The sequence below is a fragment of the Dromiciops gliroides genome, chromosome 4, assembly GCF_019393635.1.
Source record: "Dromiciops gliroides isolate mDroGli1 chromosome 4, mDroGli1.pri, whole genome shotgun sequence".
Classification (NCBI taxonomy): Eukaryota; Metazoa; Chordata; class Mammalia; order Microbiotheria; family Microbiotheriidae; genus Dromiciops; species Dromiciops gliroides.
In genome coordinates this window covers 110,266,315-110,288,952 of record NC_057864.1, presented here as the reverse complement: position 1 = coordinate 110,288,952, position 22,638 = coordinate 110,266,315, and the positions used below count along the sequence as shown (strand labels likewise).

At 40.8% G+C, this 22,638-nt stretch overlaps 1 protein-coding gene across 2 annotated transcripts; it reads right to left on the bottom strand.

Moving 5' to 3' along the window:
• Positions 1-10,580: 10,580 nt before the first annotated feature.
• Positions 10,581-22,433, bottom strand: SERTAD4 (SERTA domain containing 4). 2 transcript variants are annotated; one of them, XM_043963798.1, is made up of 4 exons: positions 21,924-22,433; positions 16,516-16,698; positions 14,959-15,074; positions 10,581-13,390 (listed from the first exon to the last, which is right to left on the bottom strand). In XM_043963798.1, exons 2-4 carry the CDS (start codon positions 16,679-16,681, stop codon positions 12,632-12,634), a joined length of 1,041 nt encoding a protein of 346 aa, XP_043819733.1. In that variant the 5' UTR covers positions 16,682-16,698; positions 21,924-22,433; the 3' UTR covers positions 10,581-12,631. The 2 variants fall into 2 exon arrangements, with proteins under 2 accessions (XP_043819733.1, XP_043819734.1); XM_043963799.1 differs by lacking the exon at positions 21,924-22,433 and adding an exon at positions 17,193-17,689.
• Between the last annotated feature and the right edge of the window lie 205 nt (positions 22,434-22,638).

Below are 22,638 nucleotides of genomic sequence, written 5' to 3'. Positions count from 1 at the left end.
CAGTTTGCCCGACCTTCAGGTTGCCAGGGTTGGATAAAAAGGAAAACCTTCCCCATAGCTTCAACACCATGCCCATGAGAAGAGAAACAGCCTCCTCCCAGACCACACAGCTAATCTCCCATAAACAGAGCAAATAAGGGGAGCAGGAAGAACAGGCTGACTACAGATGTGGTATGCAGCCTCCGGGGATCCCCAAATTAAAACTCGTGCAGTGGAAGTGTTTGGACCACCACCAATGACACTAATCTGGGTTATGGGACATAATCTCAGCTCATTCCAAAAAAAAAAAGTCAGAGAGTCACAGCTGCAAGTTGGAGGATTATCTTCATAAAAAGAAGGGAGGGGGGAAGCTCGCTATTTTATTACTCATAAACACAAGAGAGAAGGGGGTCCGCTGATCCATCTCCATGGTACAGACTGATTGCTTGAACTGGGAAATGGTTCTTGTGACAGTATGAGCGCTTTATGCCTGGTTGGCTGTGGGTGGGTTTTTTTTTTTTAATCATATTAAGACACCATGGGGGAGGACAGCCTATCTGGAGGAATGGATTACAGACATGACAATAACAGCCATATGTGGAAAAAAAGAGTAATTTCAGACAGGAAAACCTAGTGGCTGGTTTGGGAAGAGAAATTTGGAGGCAGTTCCTGTTACTTAATTAGAAGAGAATTTCTGGGGAAAGAAAGATGGAAAACCAAATTTAATATATCTTTAAAAGTGAAATATTTCTCCAAAAATCATTACATTTGTCTCTAGAATAATGGGATTTTAGAGAGGTGGAAGGGGCCTTAGAGATAATTTATTCTGATGCTTTCATTTTACAGATATAAGGAAATTGGGAGCCACATGGTGAGGTGACTTGTCCAAGTCACACAGCTTAGTTTTTGGAAAAGACAGGACTAGAACTCAAGTCTCCTGGCTTGCAGTCCAGTACTCTTTCCACTCATTTGGTTCCATTTTCATGATCAAATAAGAACAATTTGGTTAGATCTATGCAGCGAACAAACTATTCTCTATATCATTTGAGTTCAACAACCATTTATGTGTTCTACTACGTGTACAACACTATGAAGCAGTGTGGAAATTATGAAAGTCACCAAGACATGGTCCTTGCATTCAAATAATTTTACAGTAAAAATAATGGAAAATGAAAATATTTAAATTATGCCATATTTACCTGAGCTATGAGCACTCTTGCTTTACAAGGTATGTGTGTATGTGTGTGTGTATGTATGTATATACATGTACATGTATATAAGACATTGTCTATGTGTATTTGTACATAGATGTGTGTACACATGTGTATATACATATATATTTATTGTGTAATTTAAAATTCTAAATGTGGGTTCTAATTGGTCCCCCAGTTTTGGGGGGGAAACTGGATAAAATCACTGATAAATGAGTTTAGGTTTTCTAAGGGTTTATTAAAAGATATAAGATAGTAAAGAAAGAGAAAGCTTGAGAAGAGATTTCTTACAGCATGGAAATCGTAACCCTTCCTAAACCTCCCACTTCTGAAGTCCTCTGCCACCACAATGATGTCTCAAACCAAAAGAGAGCTCTTCTGCCAGCGTTCACTTCCTCCTTCCTGTTCTCCTCCCAGAAATGGGAGGTTCTTCCAGCTGATTGGCTAGTGTCATTCAAATTCATTGGTTCACTGGACCTGAAGGTGGTCTCCATATAAAGTTCAAAGTTTTTAGCTTCTGAGAACAATACCCTCTTAAGGACCAGCCAGATGTGCTTACAAGTGAGTCAGCAGTCAATCACTCTCACCCAATTCAATCAGTTTACATCAATCTCCAGGTAGGCCCCTGAGTATCTGCTAAATCCTTTCATCTATCACATTCCATTATCTTGACACATTATCCTCATGTTACCACAAGATCACAGAATATTAGAGTTGGAAATGGCATCAAAGACCCTCTAGTCCAGGGCTTTTTAACCATTTTGGAGTCATGGTCCCTTTGGCAATCTGGTGAAACCCATGGCCCCCTTCTCATAATAATGTTTTTAAATGCAGAAAACAAAATATACAGGGTAACAAAGGAAACCAATTAAATTGAAATAGTTTTATATGTAATATATACATACATATATATGTAAAATAGTTATATATATATATAAAACTATTTCAATTTAATTGGTTTAATATATTGGTATATCTATCATCTAGCTATCTCTCTATCTCTCAGTCTAAAAGTTGATAAACCCCAAGGAACCCTGCTCTTGTCCAAACCCATACTTTCTGAAATGAATATTTTTCTCCACATCCCTGAAAAGTGGCCATTCAACCTATGCTTGAAAGACACTCCAAGTCCTTATTAAACCTACCATGCATCCCCCACTCTGAAACTGTCTCATTGGTCCCCTAGGGAATCCTAGCCCATGGAAGAATCAGCCTAGGGACAGGATAGTTTTGTAGTTTTAGCTGTCATCCCCCAAATGTAGGATTGGTATGTTGTCCCTGATGGAGGAGAAAATATTTCCCAAACTAATTAGGGAGAGTGATCTGAGAGCAGAAACTGAGAATATCCCGAATAAGTAGCTTCTCTCCAGGCCTATGATTACATCGTTAGTACCATTCTCTTCCTGCCATTGTGTGAAGGTTCAATGGAGTGACTGTTCCAGTTGTGATTTTACCTTGTTGCCCCCAAAATGTCTCCCCTCCCTCCAATTTTTGCTCCCATACCCTGATGTCCCCTTTTGTCTCAAGTCTTCCCTTGTGTAAGAGAAAATAATAAAGGACTTTTGCTTTTAGGCTGGTCTGCTTCTTTTGTAAAGCAAACACCAAAAGGTCCTAACTCCTCCCAAAAGTTATTTGTTGTTGTTGTTGTTGTTTGTTGTTTTTTTTTTGGTGAGGCAACTGGGGTGAAATGACTTTCCCAGGGCCACACAACTAGTGTCAAGTGTCCGAGGCTGAATTTGAACTCAGGTCCTCCTGACTCCAGGACCGGTGCTCTATCCACTGTGCCACCTAGCTGCCCCACCCCCAAAAGTTATTGCAAGAAACTGGCTCTGGGTTTTCCAAGTAATTGATGTGAAAAAGAAACCAGGCCAACAAAAAGACCCCAAGCAACATAATAAGGCCAAGCAGAGCTTCCTGAACATTGCACTTGAGGTCTTCTTCCAAGGTAGCATCAAACCATTACTCCTCTTTGGAATTGGCCATTCAACTAGTTCCAAATTCATCTTACTATTATCATCTATCTTACCTCTCTGTCTTTTTCACAAGACTATCATGAGAAATATAAACTGCTTTCCTAAAATCTAGACAAACTATATAATATTCCTTTGACTTTGAGTCTAGTAAATGGTGCCCTAAGAGAAATGAGATAAATGAAGTCATCCGGATACTTCATGATTGCTGGATGTTCACTAGCCATCCTATTAATAATACATTATAGAATTTTGCCAGGAACCAAATCAAGCTCAGTAGCCCATAGTTTTGTAGGCACTACTTCCTCCCCTACCTTTTTTTTTTGAAAGTTGGAGCAAGCATTTACTCTTCTAAATCTTTCAGTATCTCTTTTATTTTATTTTTTTAGGGTTAAGGTGACTTGCCCAGGGTCACACAGCTAATGTCAAGTGTCTGAGGCTGAATTTGAATGAGGTCCTCCTGAATTGAAGGCAGTGCTTTATACACTGCAACCAACTAGCTGCCCCCCAGTACCTCTTTTATTGCTAATTCTCTGGGATCAGAGAATTTCCTTTTCCACTTGTGTCGCTTCCCTTTCTGCTGTCTACGCTTCCAAACAGACCCAGAGAATATGACTCCTGGAAAGAGGCAAGCCCTGTCGTTGGAGACTCTTAGGAACCACATCTTTTTCACCCTCCCCATTTTTAGCTCTTGCTCTGACCAACAACAGAACTGCCCCTGGAAAGGGTATGCCAATCAATTTCTCTATTATTCCACTCACCAACCCTGTGACCTACCAGACCAAAACACCCATCTCTGGACATTGCTCCCCCCAAAATTTTGTCTCTCAGTAGAATGTATGCTTGTGGAAGGCAGGAGGAACCAAGCCTTCGTGTTGGTATTCCCAGCACTTAACAGCACATAATTAATGGTCTTTCCTTCCAGCCTACCAACCTGCCTTCTTTCCTTCAGCACTCAGACTGGCTCAGAAACACACACATCTATCCTAGGAGGTAGGTTGGTGCCTTAAGGATTCATTCATTAAATCAGTAAACACTTATTAATATGTAGAACATACTGTATGTAACCTTTATTCTCATTTTAGACTGAGATGCCAAGATCTTAACTAATTTGTCCATAGTTAGTGCTAAAAAGTTGTAGAACTAGTACTACAACCAAGGTCTCACAACTCTTAGCCCAGAGTTTCTCTTGGAGATCTTAACATTTTTGAGTGCTGTGAACCTCTCTGGCAATCCAGTGAATCTATGTGCCCCTTCTCAATCAGAATGTTTTAAAATAAAATACATAGAATTGCAAAAGAAACTTCTAATATATATTTATCATACATATATATGTATACATAATACATGTGTGTATGTCTGTGTGTATATAACTATATATGTTTTTTTTTTCCCCTAAGAATCCTTATGTCTAGGTCATGTAATCTAAGGACAGCCTTCACTTGCACACAATAGGGCCTCCTGAACCCCTGTTGCTAGATTTTAAAAGTTTATATAGCTGAGATGAGGGTTTTTTTTGTTTTGTTTTGTTTTGAGGGCAGTGAGGGTTAAGTGACTTGCCCAGAGTCACACAGCAGCCGCATTTGAACTCAGGACCTCCTGAATCCAGGGCCACTGATCTATCCACTGCACCACCTAGCTGCCCTGGGATGAGTTTTTTAAAAAGTTTTCAATGGCCTGGGCCACAAACCTATACCCTCTTAAAGGAGTACTGTTTCCAGAGATGTTATTTTTTTAATAGAAAAAAAAAATGTTGACGATTAACATCTTGGCTAAGCCACATAAAGGGTGTGACTGGGGGAAAAAATCTCATTCTTCTCTATAATTAGAATCCTACTTTCTATAAAGAAATAGTTGTACTAGGTACCAACATAACAGAAAAGCCTGTAGAATCACAGACTGGGTCACATTAGTTTGGGGGTCTTCCCAGAGGTCAATGAGAAATTTCAGGAGAGACCATGAATTTGAATGGGAACATGTGTGTATACATATGCATACATACACACATATTCCAATATAATTGGTTTCTTTTGCAATTCTATGTATTTTATTTTATGCATTTAATTCCCCAATTCCTTCCCTGACTTGACCCTGAATATGAGACTAAGAGTTTCCAATTAGTGGGTATGGTAAAGTTTTGCTAGTATGTAAGACAAGCAAAGATCCTTTTTAAAACTATAACTTTTAAAAAACCTGACTCTTCCAGTTTCCCCCTTCTTCCTGGTTTCCAATTTCTGCATCCTGAGAGCAGGTCCCTAAAGCTTCGGTGGGCAGGGCGATTCTCAGTTAATGGTAGAAAATTTTAAATATTTAACTATTTCTTTATTTTTCAATGGCCTGGGCCACAAAACCTATACCCTCTTAAAGGAGTAGTTTCCAGAGACGGTATGTCTTTTATAGAAAAAAAAATGTTGACGATTAACATCTTGGCTCAGCCACATAAAGGGTGTGACTGGGGGAAAAAAATCTCATTCTTCTCTATAATTAGAATCCTACTTTCTATAAAGAAACATCACCTTAAGGAAAATATTTAGTCCTGAAAATTTGTATGTAAATTAAATTTTTGTAAACAGAATTCTATTTTAAATGCACAAATACTCATAACTTAAAGGAACCTTGCAGTGAAGTGAACAGTTTTTTTTGCAAGGTATATGATTCCTAATTTGTTTCATGAATTTGGATTGTCATATATCAGATTTTTCTTAAGAATAGGATACATCAGGGAAGCTAGGTGGCACAGTGGATAAAGCACTGGCCCTGGATTCAGGAGTACCTGAGTTCAAATCCAGCTTCAGACACTTGACACTTACTAGCTGTGTGACCCTGGGCAAGTCACTTAACCCTCATTTGCCCCACAAAAACAAACAAAAAAAGAATAGGATACATCTGTTTTCTCATTGTTATAGATGAGTTACATTTACACAATTATCCTGGGAATTACTGATTTGACTTCTATTATTTATCTATCTATATCAATCTATTTATTTGCAAGGCAATGAGAGTTAAGTGACTTGCCCAGGGTCATGCAGCTAGTAAGTGTCAAGTATGAGGTCAAATTTGAACTCAAGTCCTCCTGAATCCATGGCTGGTGCACTGCACCACCTAGCTGCCCACCCCAGTCTATGTTATTTAGTAATCAAGAGAAAACCAAGGAGGGTCTTTTGACCAATCTACCCACATTATTGCTCAAACATTGATGTATAGAAACCTGAACTAGTAAAGCTATTCAACCCTAAATTTTAATTAAGTCCCTAAGTAATTGTGTGTTGGTTGTACAGACTGCTGAATATAGTTGGCAAATCTTCCATCTGTGGAGCATTTAAAAGCAAAAGAGACTGGGGTATTGATCAGTCTAGCTTACAAACCCTAGATCATGATGGATGTTATCTCAGTGTAAAGAGAGTCAGTGTTCATCCCAAAATTAAATTTGAAAAAAATTACCTTACACCAGTGCTTTTACTTGGGATGGGGACAGTGGGAGGAAGAAGTTCAGAAGAAACAAGGGAGGGACTCAAAAACATGTTTGAGTCAGTGCCAATTAGTCTTCCTATGTTCCTCAAAACCCCAGGATTGCATTTACCCCAGCCACTAAAATCTAATACACAAAACCCATAGCAATTTTGGATCCTTATAAAGACTGGCTAACATACCACTGAACAGTATGTTTTTGCTGTTCTGAGACTTAATCCAATATCCTTATTGCCCCCCCTCCCCCCAAAAAATCAAAAGGAGGGCCTCATAAATATAAAAATGAGGGAAAATGAAACAAAACGTTCTCAACTTGCTTCTCTCTAACCATAGTATAAAAATAGCATTTTCTGATTGCAAAGATGGTAATCTTCCAACTTCTGCTTTTTTTCCTGAATTTCATGACAAACAATGGCTCTTCACCATTTTTTTCCTCTTTATGAATTCATACATGTGCATTGTGTTTTGCAGAAAATGAGACCGTGTTAACACTGTTACAGGTGACATTTCAGAGGGCTCTACTTTTTGGTTAAAACTATACGAGAGGACTCTTCATTAGTTGAGATACACCTGAGCTAGTCAGTGAAGTTTCCCCAACCATTCTCTTCCTCTCATTAGGGGTCTGTATAGGAAAAACAACATGTCTTACAGTCTTCAGGAATGAACTGACATCCTGGCAGAGAGGAAGGAGCTGAAGACCACACATCTGGTGCTTGGATACAACAGTTCCTCTGTAATGACTTGGAATGACAGAAGCCTGCTGAAATGGCCTTGCTGCTTGTGCTGTCATACTCCTGAGCTACGCGCAACCTTAAGCTGCTTCTACTTCTCACACACTGATATTATTTTGCCGTCTTCTTAGGAATCTTGATTTATATCTTTCTATTCGAAGCTAGCAACCCATTTCATGGTCAAAGGCAGATGACTCAAATGCTTGCGAATGACCCCCAGTTCAGACTCAGAATTACCTTCTAGAATTATACAACTTCAGAACTAGAATGGATCTTAGAGGTCACCTAGTTCAATTTTTACATAAATCAGAATTCCTTGCACAGCACTCCAATGAATGGTCATCTGGTAAGAGAGAACACACTGCTTTACAAAGCTACTCATTTCACTTTTGGACTGCCTTGTTTAGGAAGTTTCTTATGTCCAGCCTATTAATTCACTAATTAATAACTTCCATTGCTTTTAACTCTGCCTCTCTAGGGCCAAAACAAAACAAATATCCTCTTCCCCATGACAACCCTTCAAATGTTTAAAGCAGCCAGCATTTCCCTCCCAAGTTGTTCTCCTCTCCATGACAAACATCCCTGACTGCCTTCAAATAATCCACATATGGCAGGCTCTTGAAGCCCCTCACTAAACTGATTAAACTGATTGCTCTCCTAAGGTTGCTCTGCAATTTGCCAACATCCTTCCCAGAATGTGGAACATAAACAGAAGATGGTAATACAGATGTGGTCTGACCAGTACAGTGTAGAATGGGATTAACACCTCGCATGAACAGGAGGCTATTATGCCTGCTAATGAGACTAAGATTACATTATCTTTTTTGGTTGTCATGACCACATTGTTTAGACACATTGACCTTGAAGTCCATGAAAACCCTCAGGATCTGTTTCATGTGAACTGTTGTCCAAATTGTCTAAACTGGATTAACTGGGGGGAAAAATAAAGGTTACATATAGTGCAACCAAAGGCTGTTTATCTTCAAGAAGACGGACTTCATAGAAATGGTGCGCAAATGATGCTAGACTAGCTTGTGTAATTCTCTTAGTTTAGTCATCGCTCAGTCTGTCACTGACACTGAAGTGATATGCAGAAACAGGAAATTACAGACTATTTTAAACAGCATGTTTTATTAAACTCACTTGCTGATGTATTCTATGGCAGGATGCTAGGTTTCAAGTGTTCATAAGCTATATCTTTGCAAGAGCTTTTCTAAGTGTGTTCTCCTGCCTAATATATGGCATGTACACTGGGATGGAAAAAAATCTCTACTGTGGTTACTATTTCACCCCAGGTCATGTAGCTATTTTACATAAAGAGAATAATTTATAGCTATACTGAAGGGAATACACCTTGCTAGAAGGAAGTCTCTCACGTACTATATAATCCTAAGAAAGCAACAGAAATGCCTCACAGAGACTTTAAAGTTCCCGAATACCTTTATTCTGTACCCCAAGTCAAAACATAGCAATATTAAAATGAATGCCAGTTAACTGTACTTAGAAATTGCCTCACCACCTTATTTTCCATTTCAAACTATGTATCTTTGAGGAAACCAATACTTCTACTTCCCCTTCTTTGGATAGTTTTATATCTTTAGACATTTGTGGTTATTGTTGTGCTGAATCTGCTTTTTTTCAAGGCCTGTTAAAGCTAGAAAGTATAGGACAATGCCAATTACAATTACGAATTAATTTTAAAAGAAGAGGACAGGAATGTGAACAGTGTTTAACAATAAGATGGGAGGAGATGAGATGAAAAGGAATCAACACAATAAGATGGGCAAAACAGTGAAAATTGTGTATATTTTCAATCTATCTCAGATATTTTTTTCATGCTGACATTTTGTTAGCAAGGGATTAAGAGTCTGGTTTCACCATATAAAAATCCTTCACACCATGTCTTCAATTTATTCTAAGGGTGCCACTGGACCACAGATCATTCTGTGCTATCTGCTCTTACTACAAACCTCAACATTTCAAGAAATGCACAATTTCATCAATCAGTTTACTGACACAAACAACGACAACCACCCACATCTGTGGATGTTCTTCATCAGGTCATGTTACCCACTCCCCCTCCAATTCACCACATTTTTAGTGGCTGTTTTTCAAACGATAAAGCCTCTCTGAATCCAATGCATGGCTTATATTTGAAGGGTTTCCAGCTTGGTACAATCTATCAATACTTGCACTCAATGGACTAACTATTTTTGAGAACCAACTCCATGCCATGATGATGCAAGCCAGCCTCAAAGGGGACTTTACTGGAGACCTTAATAGAATTTAAAAAAAAATAGTCATTCCTTTACAGAAACAAAATGCTATGTTCTAACTATAAACTCCTATGTAGATCTTACTTTACATAAATGATGTGCTCTTCAAAAGTTGCATGTGAATGAAACCCTGTCTCCAGGTCTAAAAAAATCACTTCAAAAATGCTTTCTATTCACTTTTGATTGACCATCAAGAAGCAGGTGGAACCTCAAAGTTTTTCTGCCTTTTCCCCCATCCTTCCTTCAAAGTCAAATAGGATCACAGGGAACATAGATTTAGAACTGAAACAGGCTTAAAAGATTATTTAACCCAACCTCGTCATTTTAGAGAAGAATCTGCAGCCCAGAGAAGGCAGGTGACTTACTTTCATCAATTAAAGGATCCCTTGGCAGAGGGTTTAGGAAAAGAATTTGATTTCTTTCCAATAGTTTTTTTTTTAAAACAAATTGTATGATTCTGTATTAGAAAGGAATCAATTTTTACTGGGCAAGGTATAATCTACGAACAGCAACATGGGCGTTTAATACAACAGTGCTTTGTGTTTGTATATTCTAAAGTATGGGGTTCACAAGACCACACTCATTCAAGTCAGTAGCTGTGGCTGGCTTTAAAATGCAAAAACGCTGGTGCCCAGTTTGGAAAGATATGATTAGTTTTATATAAAACTTATTGTTAAGAATGTGATTCTGGAAAATCAATAACCAGGTCTTTTTCTTTTTTTTAAACTTTGGTCAGAAAGGGAAAAAAAAACCTCTTGATTAACCTTCTCCTTTTTCATATGTATCTTATTGTTAAATTAATAATAAACATGTTATATTTGACAGATCAAGTTTCAGCTAATTTTCCCTCTTTTTAACAAATGAGTATAAAATCTGCCTTTAGATTATAACAGAATTTTGTTTTTAAAAATTGGAAAAATTATAAATTATTTAAAATGTGAAATATTTAAGGTTTTCCTAAAGTCCATGTTTTAATGGAAACAGGTAAAATGAGGAACTTAAGGGCTCATACATTTTTTAATAGTAAGATTTTTCAAACCCACAAAAATTACTTAAAAATGCCACAAGTCCACCAGATAGGTTATTTAAAACTCTGTACTACACCTTATATAAGACAAACTTCTTTGGTCACTATCCACTTTAAGTTCTAGGTATTGTCAGTACTGCAGTGGTGAAAAAAAGAGGGAGAGAGAAATATATATCCAATACCCATTAAAGATATAAAATCTTAATGAATTTTGGTCATTTTAATAAATATATACCAAGGAAAACCTCACTTTACTACAACAACACGTTGGTATACAAGCATCTAATATCTAACATCGAATGTTTATCAAATATTGAAAATAAAGAACAGACATTACTGGACTATTCAGCTATAACACAAGAACATATTTAAAAAATTGGTCCTTGTGGACAATTGTCCAAATGATGATCCTACTCATACACTGTATGAATGAGACCTCTATTTAATATTAATAGCAATGTTTTTTTAAAAAGCTTTTATCTTGGAGAAATTGGGGGAGGGGAACAGAACATATTTATTTCCATCATTTGATATTTGATTCCTTTGAAGCACTGTTTAAGAATGTCCAAGTCAATTACATAACCTTGTGAATGGGAATATATTTTTATCTAAAAGATAGGTTAGGGGTTAGAGAAGGATGAGAGGGATATTTTAGACACTTTTGAAAGTGGATATGCTTAAGTGATGAAAATGAAGAATTTTGACCAAATCTATTTTTAACCATTGTAGATTCAAGTCCCATTTCTCCAAAATAACTTTTCGGAAACTAAAATCTTTACATTCAAGATAGAACCTTATTGATCGCCACATCATTTATTAACATTGTGCTTCTTAATTAACAGCAAAAGTCATATATAAAAAAACCACATGCTTTTATAATCTAAAAGAGTGAAATTATGCAAAACAGATTAAAGTATAAAGCATGCCACTGGTTCATGAACTTCATTATACAAAAAACAAAAACAAAAACAAAAAACAACAAACCCCAGCAACAGACTGTTGCCATAGAAATGCACAAGCAGCTAGTGCTGGTTTATAACAGATCTCTCTATTGTTTCCTCAATCCCTTTCTAAAAATGCCAAATCCAAAAGCAATTGGGCATCAAAAAAAGGAAGAATAGAGATGTCGAATAAAAAGTTGAACTCAATATTTCAAATGTAACAGTTTTCGAACAATATTGATCCACCCTGTGTGTTATTTTCTGTTTGTTAAATCCCTGCTGTAACTCTGATTTTATCCTTAATTTTCACAATGGCAAAAATTAAGATAAAGTAAGGCACCAAAAAACGCCCTGTATGACAACAGACCTCCAAAAACCTCTTTACTCATCACAAGCAAGCTAGAGACTTGCAAGTGATTATACTCCATATAGTTTGTTTTATTATGGTTCCATAAACAGGTGTGTTTCATTATATTACATACTGATTTCTTCAGTCACCCAAGACTGTTAAATACCAATATTTAACAGTATCTATGACAAAATGTGAAGCCAGTTCACCTGGGTTCACTATATCCAATCTTTTACTCAGAATAAATACCGTGTTGTATATATGAAGCAGATTACCCTAGCTGAAAATATTGATGTGCTTACCAAATAACTAGCTAATTTATTGGCAAACTTGATGACCTTTCTTAGTTAGTCGCAGACTCCTTGCAAGGCAAGGGACACATAAAAGGGCTCCTTTTCCCCAATTTGATCTACTGGTCTTTTCTGTTACAAAACTAAGATATACTCGTAAGCAGTAATTCAACTGTTTTCTCTGTGAAATCTCCATATTTATAAGTAGCTCACTGATGCAGACTGTACAGATGTTTTATGCAATCTGCTCTCCAGGCATTAAAACTACACGACATGTTCATGGCATAATTGTATCAGTTGTACAAAACTATAAAATCCATTCAAAATAAAATTTATGATAGCTAATTGATCATGCTGTGCATGCTTCAAAGTTACAGCAAAAAGATGGCTCATATTTTACTTCCTTTGCTGCAGCACAGTTTATTACTTGGTAAAGATTCCTTTTTCCTTAAGGATTTTTTCCAAGATTCACTTACATTGCTTTTTTCATTACACTCAGTCTCAAAATAATCATAAAATTTGCCTTTACATTCAAGAGCATGGTCGCCTCTCATAGGTTCCCGACTTAGGGTTACACCATCTCTCTCAGTTGCATTGCTTGCTTTCTCATCATTTAATTTGGCCTTTTCCTGGATGCCAGGAGACCTGGCATTTGTAATGAATATTTCATTGGCAGGTATCTGGTCATCACTTCTGTAAAGAGGTGCACTGCTCAGGCCGTAATCCACCTGGTGGGAACAACTTGGCAAAGACATAGGGGTAGAAGAGGAGGAAGAGGAAGAAGAAGAGGGTGTAGCAGAAGAATTTCCCCCATGAGCACTAACAGAGAAGGGTAAATTTAGGTAGTGACCACCACATTCTTGGTAGAAGCAGCAGGCATGAAACTTTTCACAGTCCTCTTTTGTCATCCGGATCCGTTTTCGGTAAGGACAGTCTTGAGCCATGAACCACTCCTGGGCAGAGGCTCCACTAAACGAGCAGGCAGAAAAGCACCAGTTATTCTGCATGATAATTTCTCCATGGATCCTTTTCATTAAGTTATTTATAAGCACAGATCTTCGAAGATATACTTCAGGGTCATCGATAAACTTTAACTTTTCTAATGACATGTAAAGGATATGAGCTCGCTCCTCAAAAATGGAGATGGTCTAAAATCAAAGAGGAAGAGAAAGAGGAGAAGGTTTAGAAGCTGACCAGGCCAAAATCAAGTAACTACCACAACACAGCACCTTCTCTATCTACAGCTACAACATTCGAGCTTGGGAAGTTTGTGGACTTATTTCCACAACCCTCCTCCCCTGCAGAAGCCTCTGTTCATCCTTCATCACATAGATCACTCCAGATGACCAAAAGATTAGGAGACAACCTCTTTCCCCCCAAAAAAACCCCAGAAATGGGGGAAATTTAGGGTTCTTACTGCTTTGTCTCTGGGGAAAATTATTAAGATGCCAAGATGCAGCTAAGAAGGCACCCTTCAAACCAAGACTTCTAAAAGGCCTCTCAGTCCAGTCAGCTGCAACTAAGATTCTGGCTTTAAACCTTGGCCCTCCTTTTAATGCTTTCTGCCTCAGGACTGCAACTGGACAACAATAATCTAAAACTTCTAGTTCCTGATAGGATCTGCCACTTGAAGATCCACCAGAGACTGGGGAGAAGTTAAGGAGAAATTAGAGGGTCTATCATTGTATTGAGTGATCTATCACTGGATACCCAACCTTCCACTATTTGATAATCAATGTAAATCCATAAAAAACTGAAATTTTTGTTACCATCCTAAAACAGAAAATAAAATGGATTAACCTACTTTCACATTCCTTTCCTATGGAAAAGTTCTTTCACTACATAAGAAAGGCAAACTTGTAAGTTAACATGGCAAACTATGAACTAAGTCAATGTACCCAATATATATATATATATATATATATAAAATAATTTATATAAATATAATTTATATATGTATGTATGTGTGTATATATGTATATAATACACAAATATATCTATATATTTGTGTGTTTGTGTGGTATAAAATATCCTTCATGAATGAAAAATATCAAAATGATCAGGAGATAAATTAAATTTACAAACACCTCTATATATCACTACCTCTGATGAACTTGGTAGACATTTTAAAAGAATGGGCTCTGAAATGATTAAATTGCTAGTTTTATAATAGCAAGTACTTTGCCATCCCCTGTTTTCAATCCTACTACAAAATAAATAAATGAATGAAAGAATAAATTCCAACACACATACACAAACAGAAGCTATGCTTCTATGTCCACAGGAGGCTTGGGCACACATTCAGGAACACCTGTCCTATATGTTTGGATACATGTATAATTAGCATTGATCATAATGGCAGCCACAGGCAAATCAAGATTCAAACATGTTTGGATATAACAAAATGTATGGTGTATGAAAGTAATCCCAACTATAGTTCAATAACAAAATAATGAAACCATAAGAAAAACTGTCATTCCTTAAGATTATTTCATTTTGTTATTTCTAGTGAAAGGAGTCCCCACCTCTTTATTTCTTAAGCTACCTCTGAAAATTAAACATCACTCCCCCCAGCCCCAGTCACAATTACGGTGGCCTAGAACCATATCACTGTCATTGCTTGGGTGGAACAATTTAATTTTTATAACTGTATCAAGCAACTCTTCCTAAGCATCTTAAACTCTTAATAAAAATGGCTATTTAAAAAAAAGCATACTTTATGGTTACAGCTGCTGAGTGGTGGGTGAAAATCCTCTTCTTCCACATACTTCCTCTTAAAGTATGTGATCTTGGATGTTGTGATAGGATTTGAAATTCCCCTGTAATGTGATCCTGTGGTAATAAATCAGATATGACAAATGACATGCGGTTTGCCAGAGGTTCTCCAAACAAAACACTTTCCTTTCCTTTCCTTTCCTTTCCTACTACAGGATAACTCTGCTACATATTTGTCTGTACATGTGGTGATTAAAAATAAACATTTGTCATAATAGTAACTATCTCATGGAATCCTAGGCCCCAAGTCAATTTCAGAGAAAATAGTTTGCTTAAGCATTGCTAGAACATTTGCCTTAATATTTTCAATTGGAAAATTTTCACTATTTACAGGCAAACAGCAGAATTAATTAGTGGAAGGAATCCAAAATCTCTGAGTTATAGTAGTTTTATTTTCAAAACACTTAATAAAACCCATGCACCTATTAAAATGGCAACACAGAACTGTAGCCAAGTACACCTCATTGTATCTGTTTATGTGTGTACAGAGACACACACACACACACACACACACACACACACACACAGTATAGCCAGCAACCTCATCTGAACAAGACCATAGAACCTACATTCACCAAGAAAGTAATGTAACTATTATTTATATGTAATGGTTACCCTTCCTAAATTATTAGTGGCCCTAAGCATGAAAATACATCTGTAAATCTGTGTTAATACAACTTTGTATTTAAAAAGCTAAAATTTCAATTTTCTTACATAAAAGGTTCAGTTAGAACAGGTCAATGCATTTTAGTCACAAAATATAATATGATAAAAATGAATAAAGATATTTTTAAACGGCAACGTCATAAAAAGATCCATTTTGTACCCTTTTTAATAGTTCAAGATTCTATTAAGACACTTCATGCTTTATGTAATAATTTACATTTCATTATAATTAAAAAGAATTTACCTTGTAAGAGCAAAAGTGATGGTCATAAGCAGGAGAAACAAACTGGTTTTTTGTTGGCTTAAAAAAATGCTCTAACATTCTTTGTAAAGCCAATTGCGTGCTCGGCATAAAAGAAATAGCTCAGAACTGCTGGCCAAAAGTACCATTTCTTTTTATTCCATTGGATAAAGATTGCATTGTCAGACCCACCAAGGGCTAATGTAGCACTAAGAAAACCATATGCTTCCACAGAAGGTGAAATTAAAACCAAAATGTTGCTCCGGGTTTTTTCCAGGTTAGATTTTCTAATGTTAATTAAAAAAACAACAACAACAGAACCAGATGCAAAATCTATACAAACCACACCAGTCCATGTAGATACAGTTTGGGATGTAATTAAACACTACGTTCAGTTCTTTCTCACTAAAACTCTGGCTTTCTTATTATAGTCAATATATAGCCCCTCAGGAGAATCCTAGCAGCATCCATTCTTGCCATTCAAAAGAAAGCCCAGAGGCACCGGATTGGAGCTTCTCTCCCCGCCCTCCACCCCCACCCCAGTCCCCAGTCTGGTTTCAGTGTGGAGCAGGTGAAAGGGAGGGAAAGTACCTGCCAGAGAGTGGCAAGCCCCTCTGTCCCCCTGTGGGGGGGCCTGGAGAGGGCTGGAGGGGTTGTAGCAGTCGGATTCCCATAGTGTCTGGTACTCGGCAATTTCGGCAGCTCCTTCCGAAACAATAGGATCACAGAATCTATTCATGGACAGAACCAGAGTCATCTCTGACAACCTTAAATCTGGAAAAAGAAAGATAACCTTAATCAAGATCAGACTAGAGGCCCGTCGGGGCGTTTCCATTGCTCTGCAGCAGGGAGACAACTTCTAGGTTCTCCTTCCGCCCCTTAGATAGGTTCCATTCCGAAAAGAAAAGGGTAAGAGCCCAGAGCTGAACTCTCTGGCTGCTCTTCTTTAGAGCTCAGCCTCGCGTTCAGCAGTCTGCATTTCATGGGCGGATCTTTAAAACCCCATTTCTTATTGTTCTCCAGATTCCCTTCAGCCCTCTTAGAGAGCTGCCCGGCCTCCTTAACATGCTTTCCTCAAGACCTTCCCACAGAAAACTCACCGCTAAGAAGCTGAAACCCCTGCATTTCCTTTCTATTAATAATGGAAAATCAATTTTCTAGACAGTCCCTAGAGGGTTTCCTTTGATGAAATCCGTTAATCAATCAATCAAAAAAAAAAAAAAGGAAAGAAGCCCCTAGTACAATACCCAGTACCAACTGATGCTCACAGGTCTACAAATCAGTTCAGTTGTTTTCCACTCTCCTCGAATTTCCAGAAATGGTGCTTCCTCTATAACATTGTGGGGTGTCCCCCTCCCTTTTCTTATCCCAAAATGAAGCAGACAGAGACACTTGGTAGTTGTTTCCACTAGCCCTGATCGGACTGAACTGGATCTGCCTCCAGTCAAAACACTGTGAGATTAAGACAGAAAATTGGCTCCAGTTTCAAGCCGTGAGTTGCAATCCCATAGGAGCCAAGCACAACATCAACTGAGCAGGCAGAATATTAAACAGGAGCCAGGGCTTCAGGGCCAGAGGCAGCTTACAACTTCTCACATTGCAAAACCTAGACACAAGAAGAAAACTTTCCAAAGAGACTTCTTCATCATCAGTGGCCTTTTCTCTAGCTCATTCCTTTAGCACAGAAATAAATGCGGTCAAAACAGAGAGTCTGGGTTCCTACATATCCCTGTGGTTTCCACCTTATCCCTAACCTCTCTCCTTCATGATCCAAAAAAGGCCCCACTATTTCCCTGTGGAGAAGGAAATGGCAAACCACTCCAGTACCTATGCTAAGAAAATCCCATGGAGAGTATTTGTATGTTATGGTCCACAGGGTCATGAAGAACCAGACATGACTGAACAACAATTTCCCCTAGGATAAATTTCTCTAAATTCTTGAGTAGCTTTGGGGTAAGGAGAGGAAGGCTGGTACCCAAAAATGTTAGAGGGTCTTGGGTTAAAAAAAAAAAAGGTTTCCAAAGTGAAACTATAACTATTGTTAGCCTTATAACTAGAACCCAGTGCACCAAAATAAAGTATACTAAGTAGTGAATCTCTGAAGTGGTTGCATTATTCAAATTTGCACTGAATATTTCCATTGGGCTGGAACCAGTTGCCCTCTTTCACATAATTTTATAACTCTACATAGTGTGAATTTTGAGATACATTTAACCATTTCATGAGAATATATTCTCCGCACTAATCGGGACCTCCTCACCATCTTGTCTCAGCAGTATGTCAGCTGTTTGATTTCAAAGGAGACAAAGCTTCTCCCATCTCTGTACCTGGTTTAAAGGATTGTCAAAGAGAATGGTGACAAGTCAACATTCTTTTTAATGCCGACTGTCTTTCACAACTTTCAAATATATGAGATGTCCAATTTATCCTTCCTTCTCCAAATGTGCAATCTGGAATGATCTTAGGAAAGGAAGAGATCCACGAAAGGATGACTGTCTCATTCCATATTCTCATATAGCTGAATGTTTTCTGGAGGTCCTCTTTAAGATAAAGAAAACACAACCAAAAGAGATCAATTCAAATAATACTGTGTCTTTTGAACCTCGATGCACTTGACCCACACTACTGTCAAATCCACAATGTGTTATTTCTCAGACTCGATATATTCTAGATAAAGCAAAGCGGTCAGGCTTCTGTTTGGTTCTGAGATCCTACATGTTTATAAAGGATCCATAAAGAACCAGCAGGGAGCTCACTAAAAATTCTGGAGTGTTTACACTTAAAAAGTTGAAGTGATACTTTAAAAGAAAGAGATGGTGGCACATGCCATTTCTTTTGCTACTTGACATTCATCACCAAAAACATTTGACCTGGAGAGATTGAACACAAGTCATCCTGTCTTTCCTTCCAACTCTGTACCCTGTGTGTCAAATCTCAAATGACCATGTCCCTGGGAGACAATCATATACCTGGTCTACTTCTTTATTAATCTGTTCTACAAGACAACTGGATGATGACTTCGAGGACCAAGAGATCATAGTTTGTCATCAGCAGATTTCCTTCCCCCACTGACTCCAACAATGTTTTCTATAATATTTATCTTTCCATTTGATTCAGAGAATCAGGTCCACATATACTTTTTTGAATAGTATATACAACTGCAGACAAAGGTCAACAAACACAAGTTCCAATTTTGGACCTTTTGTAGCAAGTATTTTGTTTATCAAAGTGAGCCTATGCTTGTACCTAAAAAGGTAGTAAAGGGTCTCTCAGTATTTCTATTTGGTAGCATTGTGTTTCTATCACTCTGAATTTTAATTTGACTGGAGCTTGTGAGCACCAGTATTTTTTGACGTTTTAAAACCCTAAAAGTTTTCCATTTTGAATTTGAAACATGAACACAACCAAGTGTACACTGGGGAAACTATGTGCTACAAGTGGTTTTTCACAGCTCTGTGGAAACAGAAAAGAATAAGGGTTTGGGGGTTTTAGGGGAAGGGAAAATGCAGTAGGAACAGAAGGAGTGGGAGGAAGGTTTTGCAGTTACTATGTCTTTAGGTTCAATGTCTCATTTTTACTAGTGAATTAACAAAGTAATGGGAGGGCCCCTTATTGAATTGTTTGCATAAGGCAGCTCCTAGCAATAAGTGCCAATGGTTCACACTATTCCATTCAAAATATCATTGACTAAAATAACACTTCAAATGAGATTTATATTCTAACTTCCACTGGATTCAGAGGATTAAGTCCTATGTAGATGCTATTACTGAATATAACCATAAAGGTTGTCATTTAAGACAGGCTTCTTTTTAAAGCAAGGGGAGCCTGAGGTTTACAATGAGGCTAAAGAGAGTGGAATGATACCTACAGCCATCCCCAGAAAGCTTAGGGTTAGAATGTCAATCGCTGGCAGCCAACAGTCATGGTAGTTACCATCCACTGCCACCTCTTCTGTTTCTTCATATAACTTGGGCTTCTTTCCTTAAAGCCATTATGTCAGCTGGAGTATATTAACAAAATCACAGAAAAACAGCATCTTGTATAATGATACCTAGGAAACTGAGAAGGCACTCTTGACTATGGATTTTAGCATAATCCTGAAAACTGGAGGAAATTCAATTAAGAAATCTAATTGCAAAAATGTTATTAGTCTGATTCCTTTCCTTGAAAGCAAGGAAGTAAAAATTTGAGGCTTTCAATTCACTTTTAGCTATGCAGTTCTGTCTTGTTCAGGTGGGTGACTATTGAGGTCGGTTGACCCACTCAATACGGTGGTAAGAGCAAAGCTCCAAACGGAAGAAACAAAACTCCTTGCCTTTCAAAACAACAAATGCTTAGTTGCTACCACTTTTGCCAGTGGGCATTGGATCACCCTTGGCCCTGCCCTACTGATTCTTCAGCCACAAAGGGCGAAAGGTCAGCTCCCTGGGGCTCCTCCTACGGATAACAAGGGAGGCTGAAGAAAGGGGATTTGGGGAAGTGAAGATAAGTGGCGGCAGCCAGGTTTTCCTTGTCTTGGGGCAGGATGATCCATCTCTTTCTGAAGGTCTCTTTGGAGGAGACAGGCCAGCACACAACCGCGATGGGAGCCCCACGCTTGTGGCCGCCTCAGCAGCACAGTCACTGATTATGCACCCAGTGTCAATGTCATAGTAAATTAGCAGTTCTCCGGGGTTAATGAGCACTGCCTTTTTCTCGTCTGTCCCTTGGAGAAAGTAAACAAAACCCGAAGTGTTTGGGAACAAAGAGCAAGTTGTCTTTCCGTGGTGTCGTATGTTCCTTTCCCTAAAGAATGAGAGCTATTATTACACACACACACACACACACACACACACACACACACACTCTCTCTCTCTCTCTCTCTCACTCACTCTCTCTGTAGCTCGCTCGCTCGCTCTCGCTCTCCCTCTCTTTCTCATACTCTCTCTTTTAAGACAAGTTTCCTTCTAAGGGAAATAAACACCAAAGGTAGGATTCCAAGGAAATGACTCATGGCTATTGGCTGGGGCGCAGGCTCGGCCGGCTCCAGCCCCGGCCCGGAGCTCCGGGCTGCAGCAGATACCGAGCTCTCCCCACCGTCGGTGCCAAACCAATTCTGAGCCCCGGGGGATAGATTCGGGGAGTCTCTCCCGTTCCCCCACCCCACGCCCTCGGCAGCCGCGGGCTGGCAGGCGGGGCTCTCCCAGTGACCGCCTCCCCGCAGCTGCACCCGCGGCGAGCCCGGCACTCGGGAAAGTTGCTAAGGCCCCGGAGAAGGAGGAGGGAGGAAGGGAGGAGAGGCGGAGGCGTGGACCAGGCGGGCTGCAGCCTGAGCCCCGCCGCGGAGGTGAGCTGAGGACAGAGCAGCCGCCGCCGCCTCCCGCCAAGCCCGCAGCGCAGCTCGGCTGCTAGGGGAGGAGAGCGCGGGGGTGGAGGTGGCGGGGGTGGGGGCTGGGGGGGTGGTGGGGGACAGGAGGTGCCATTTAGTGCATTTCTTTTTTTCTCGCAAAGGCGCGCTCCTGCCGCCTACACGCCTTCCCTCCTCCCCCTCTGCCGCGCGGCGCAGGGGGATGGGAAAGGGGCAGGCCAGGGACCCCGGGGGGTCCCCTTACCCGTCTGCAGCCCAGTCGCGGGGGTGGGTGTGCAGGGGGGAGCCGCTGAGGCCGCGCGGCAGCCGCAAGAGGAAGCGGCGGCAGGAGGGGGCTCCCCCCGGAGTTGGGCGAGCAGCGGCGCGCGCCAGCCCAGGAGAGAAGGAAGAACCCGCGCTTCTTCCCTCCCTCCCGGGCTGCCAGCCCGCGCGCGCCCAGCCCCGCCGCCGCGGGAAAGACCGGCTGGTATTGTGTGGGTGCGCGCGCCTGTGCCCGTGGAGAGCACCCCCCAACACACCTCCACGGGCGAGCGGTCAGCGGTTCCCCCGGCCCTCCTGGCGCGTGCGCGTCCCCTCCACCTCCTTCCATCCCCGCCCCGGCCAAATGTCACCGCGGCCCCCCGCGCGCCCCCAGCTCCGAGCCAGCTCTTACCGTGGGGTCAGCCGGGAGGTAGCGGCGGCCGTGGGTGCTGCTGCTTCTCCTCCTCTTCTCCACCTCCGCGGCAGCGGCAGGCAGGCGGGCGCTCACCCCACGCCCCGAGATGCCCGGTCCCCCTGACCCGCAGCGTGCGCGCCCACCCCAGGGATCCCGGGCGGCTCGGCGGGGTTCGGCTGGTCCCACGGCCTGGAGCACAGAGGTCGGCGGCTGGGGCTGCCCGGCAGGTCCCGCTGCCCGCGTCTGAGCCGCCGCCGCCGCTCCTCCAGACGGTTATGATAATGAGCGGCTCAGTCTAGCGAGGAGCGTGTGAAACCCGTCAATCCTGTTTCCCATTTCCCCGTGGGTTTCCGAGGAGAGGTTTTCAGGATGCCCCCAGGGTTAGAGAGCGAGCATGACAAGCGCGCCTTCCTCGCCCCCTCCCTCCTCCTCCTCTACCTCCTCCTACTTCTCCTGCAGCCGCCGCCGCTCCTCAGGCTGCACACGGGGCGCCTTCCCTTCCCCCTCTCACCCCCACCCCTGCCCGCCCCCTGCCTCCTTCCCTCGCTCCCCCCGCCTCCCACTCCCCCCCCTCCCGCTCCAGCTCCCGCCGCCGCCGCCGCCGGGGCCCGGGGACGCGCGGGCCCAGTTCCAGCCCGCAGCGCCGCCGCGGCCCGCCGACCCCGCGCGCTCCCAGGCTCCCGCCCTAGCCCCGGGGGACTCGGCTCCGGCT

Bases quoted from the DNA above. Each gene is read 5' to 3' on its own strand.
- SERTAD4 (XM_043963798.1), bottom strand. From the start codon at position 16,681: ATGACTCTGGTTCTGTCCATGAATAGATTCTGTGATCCTATTGTTTCG. The intron at 15,075-16,515 runs GTACTTTCCCTC...TTATTACCACAG, and splicing joins GGCTTGCCACTCTCTGGCAG to GATCACATTACAGGGGAATT. The intron at 13,391-14,958 runs GTATGCTTTTTT...CTTTGATTTTAG, and splicing joins TCAGCAGCTGTAACCATAAA to ACCATCTCCATTTTTGAGGA.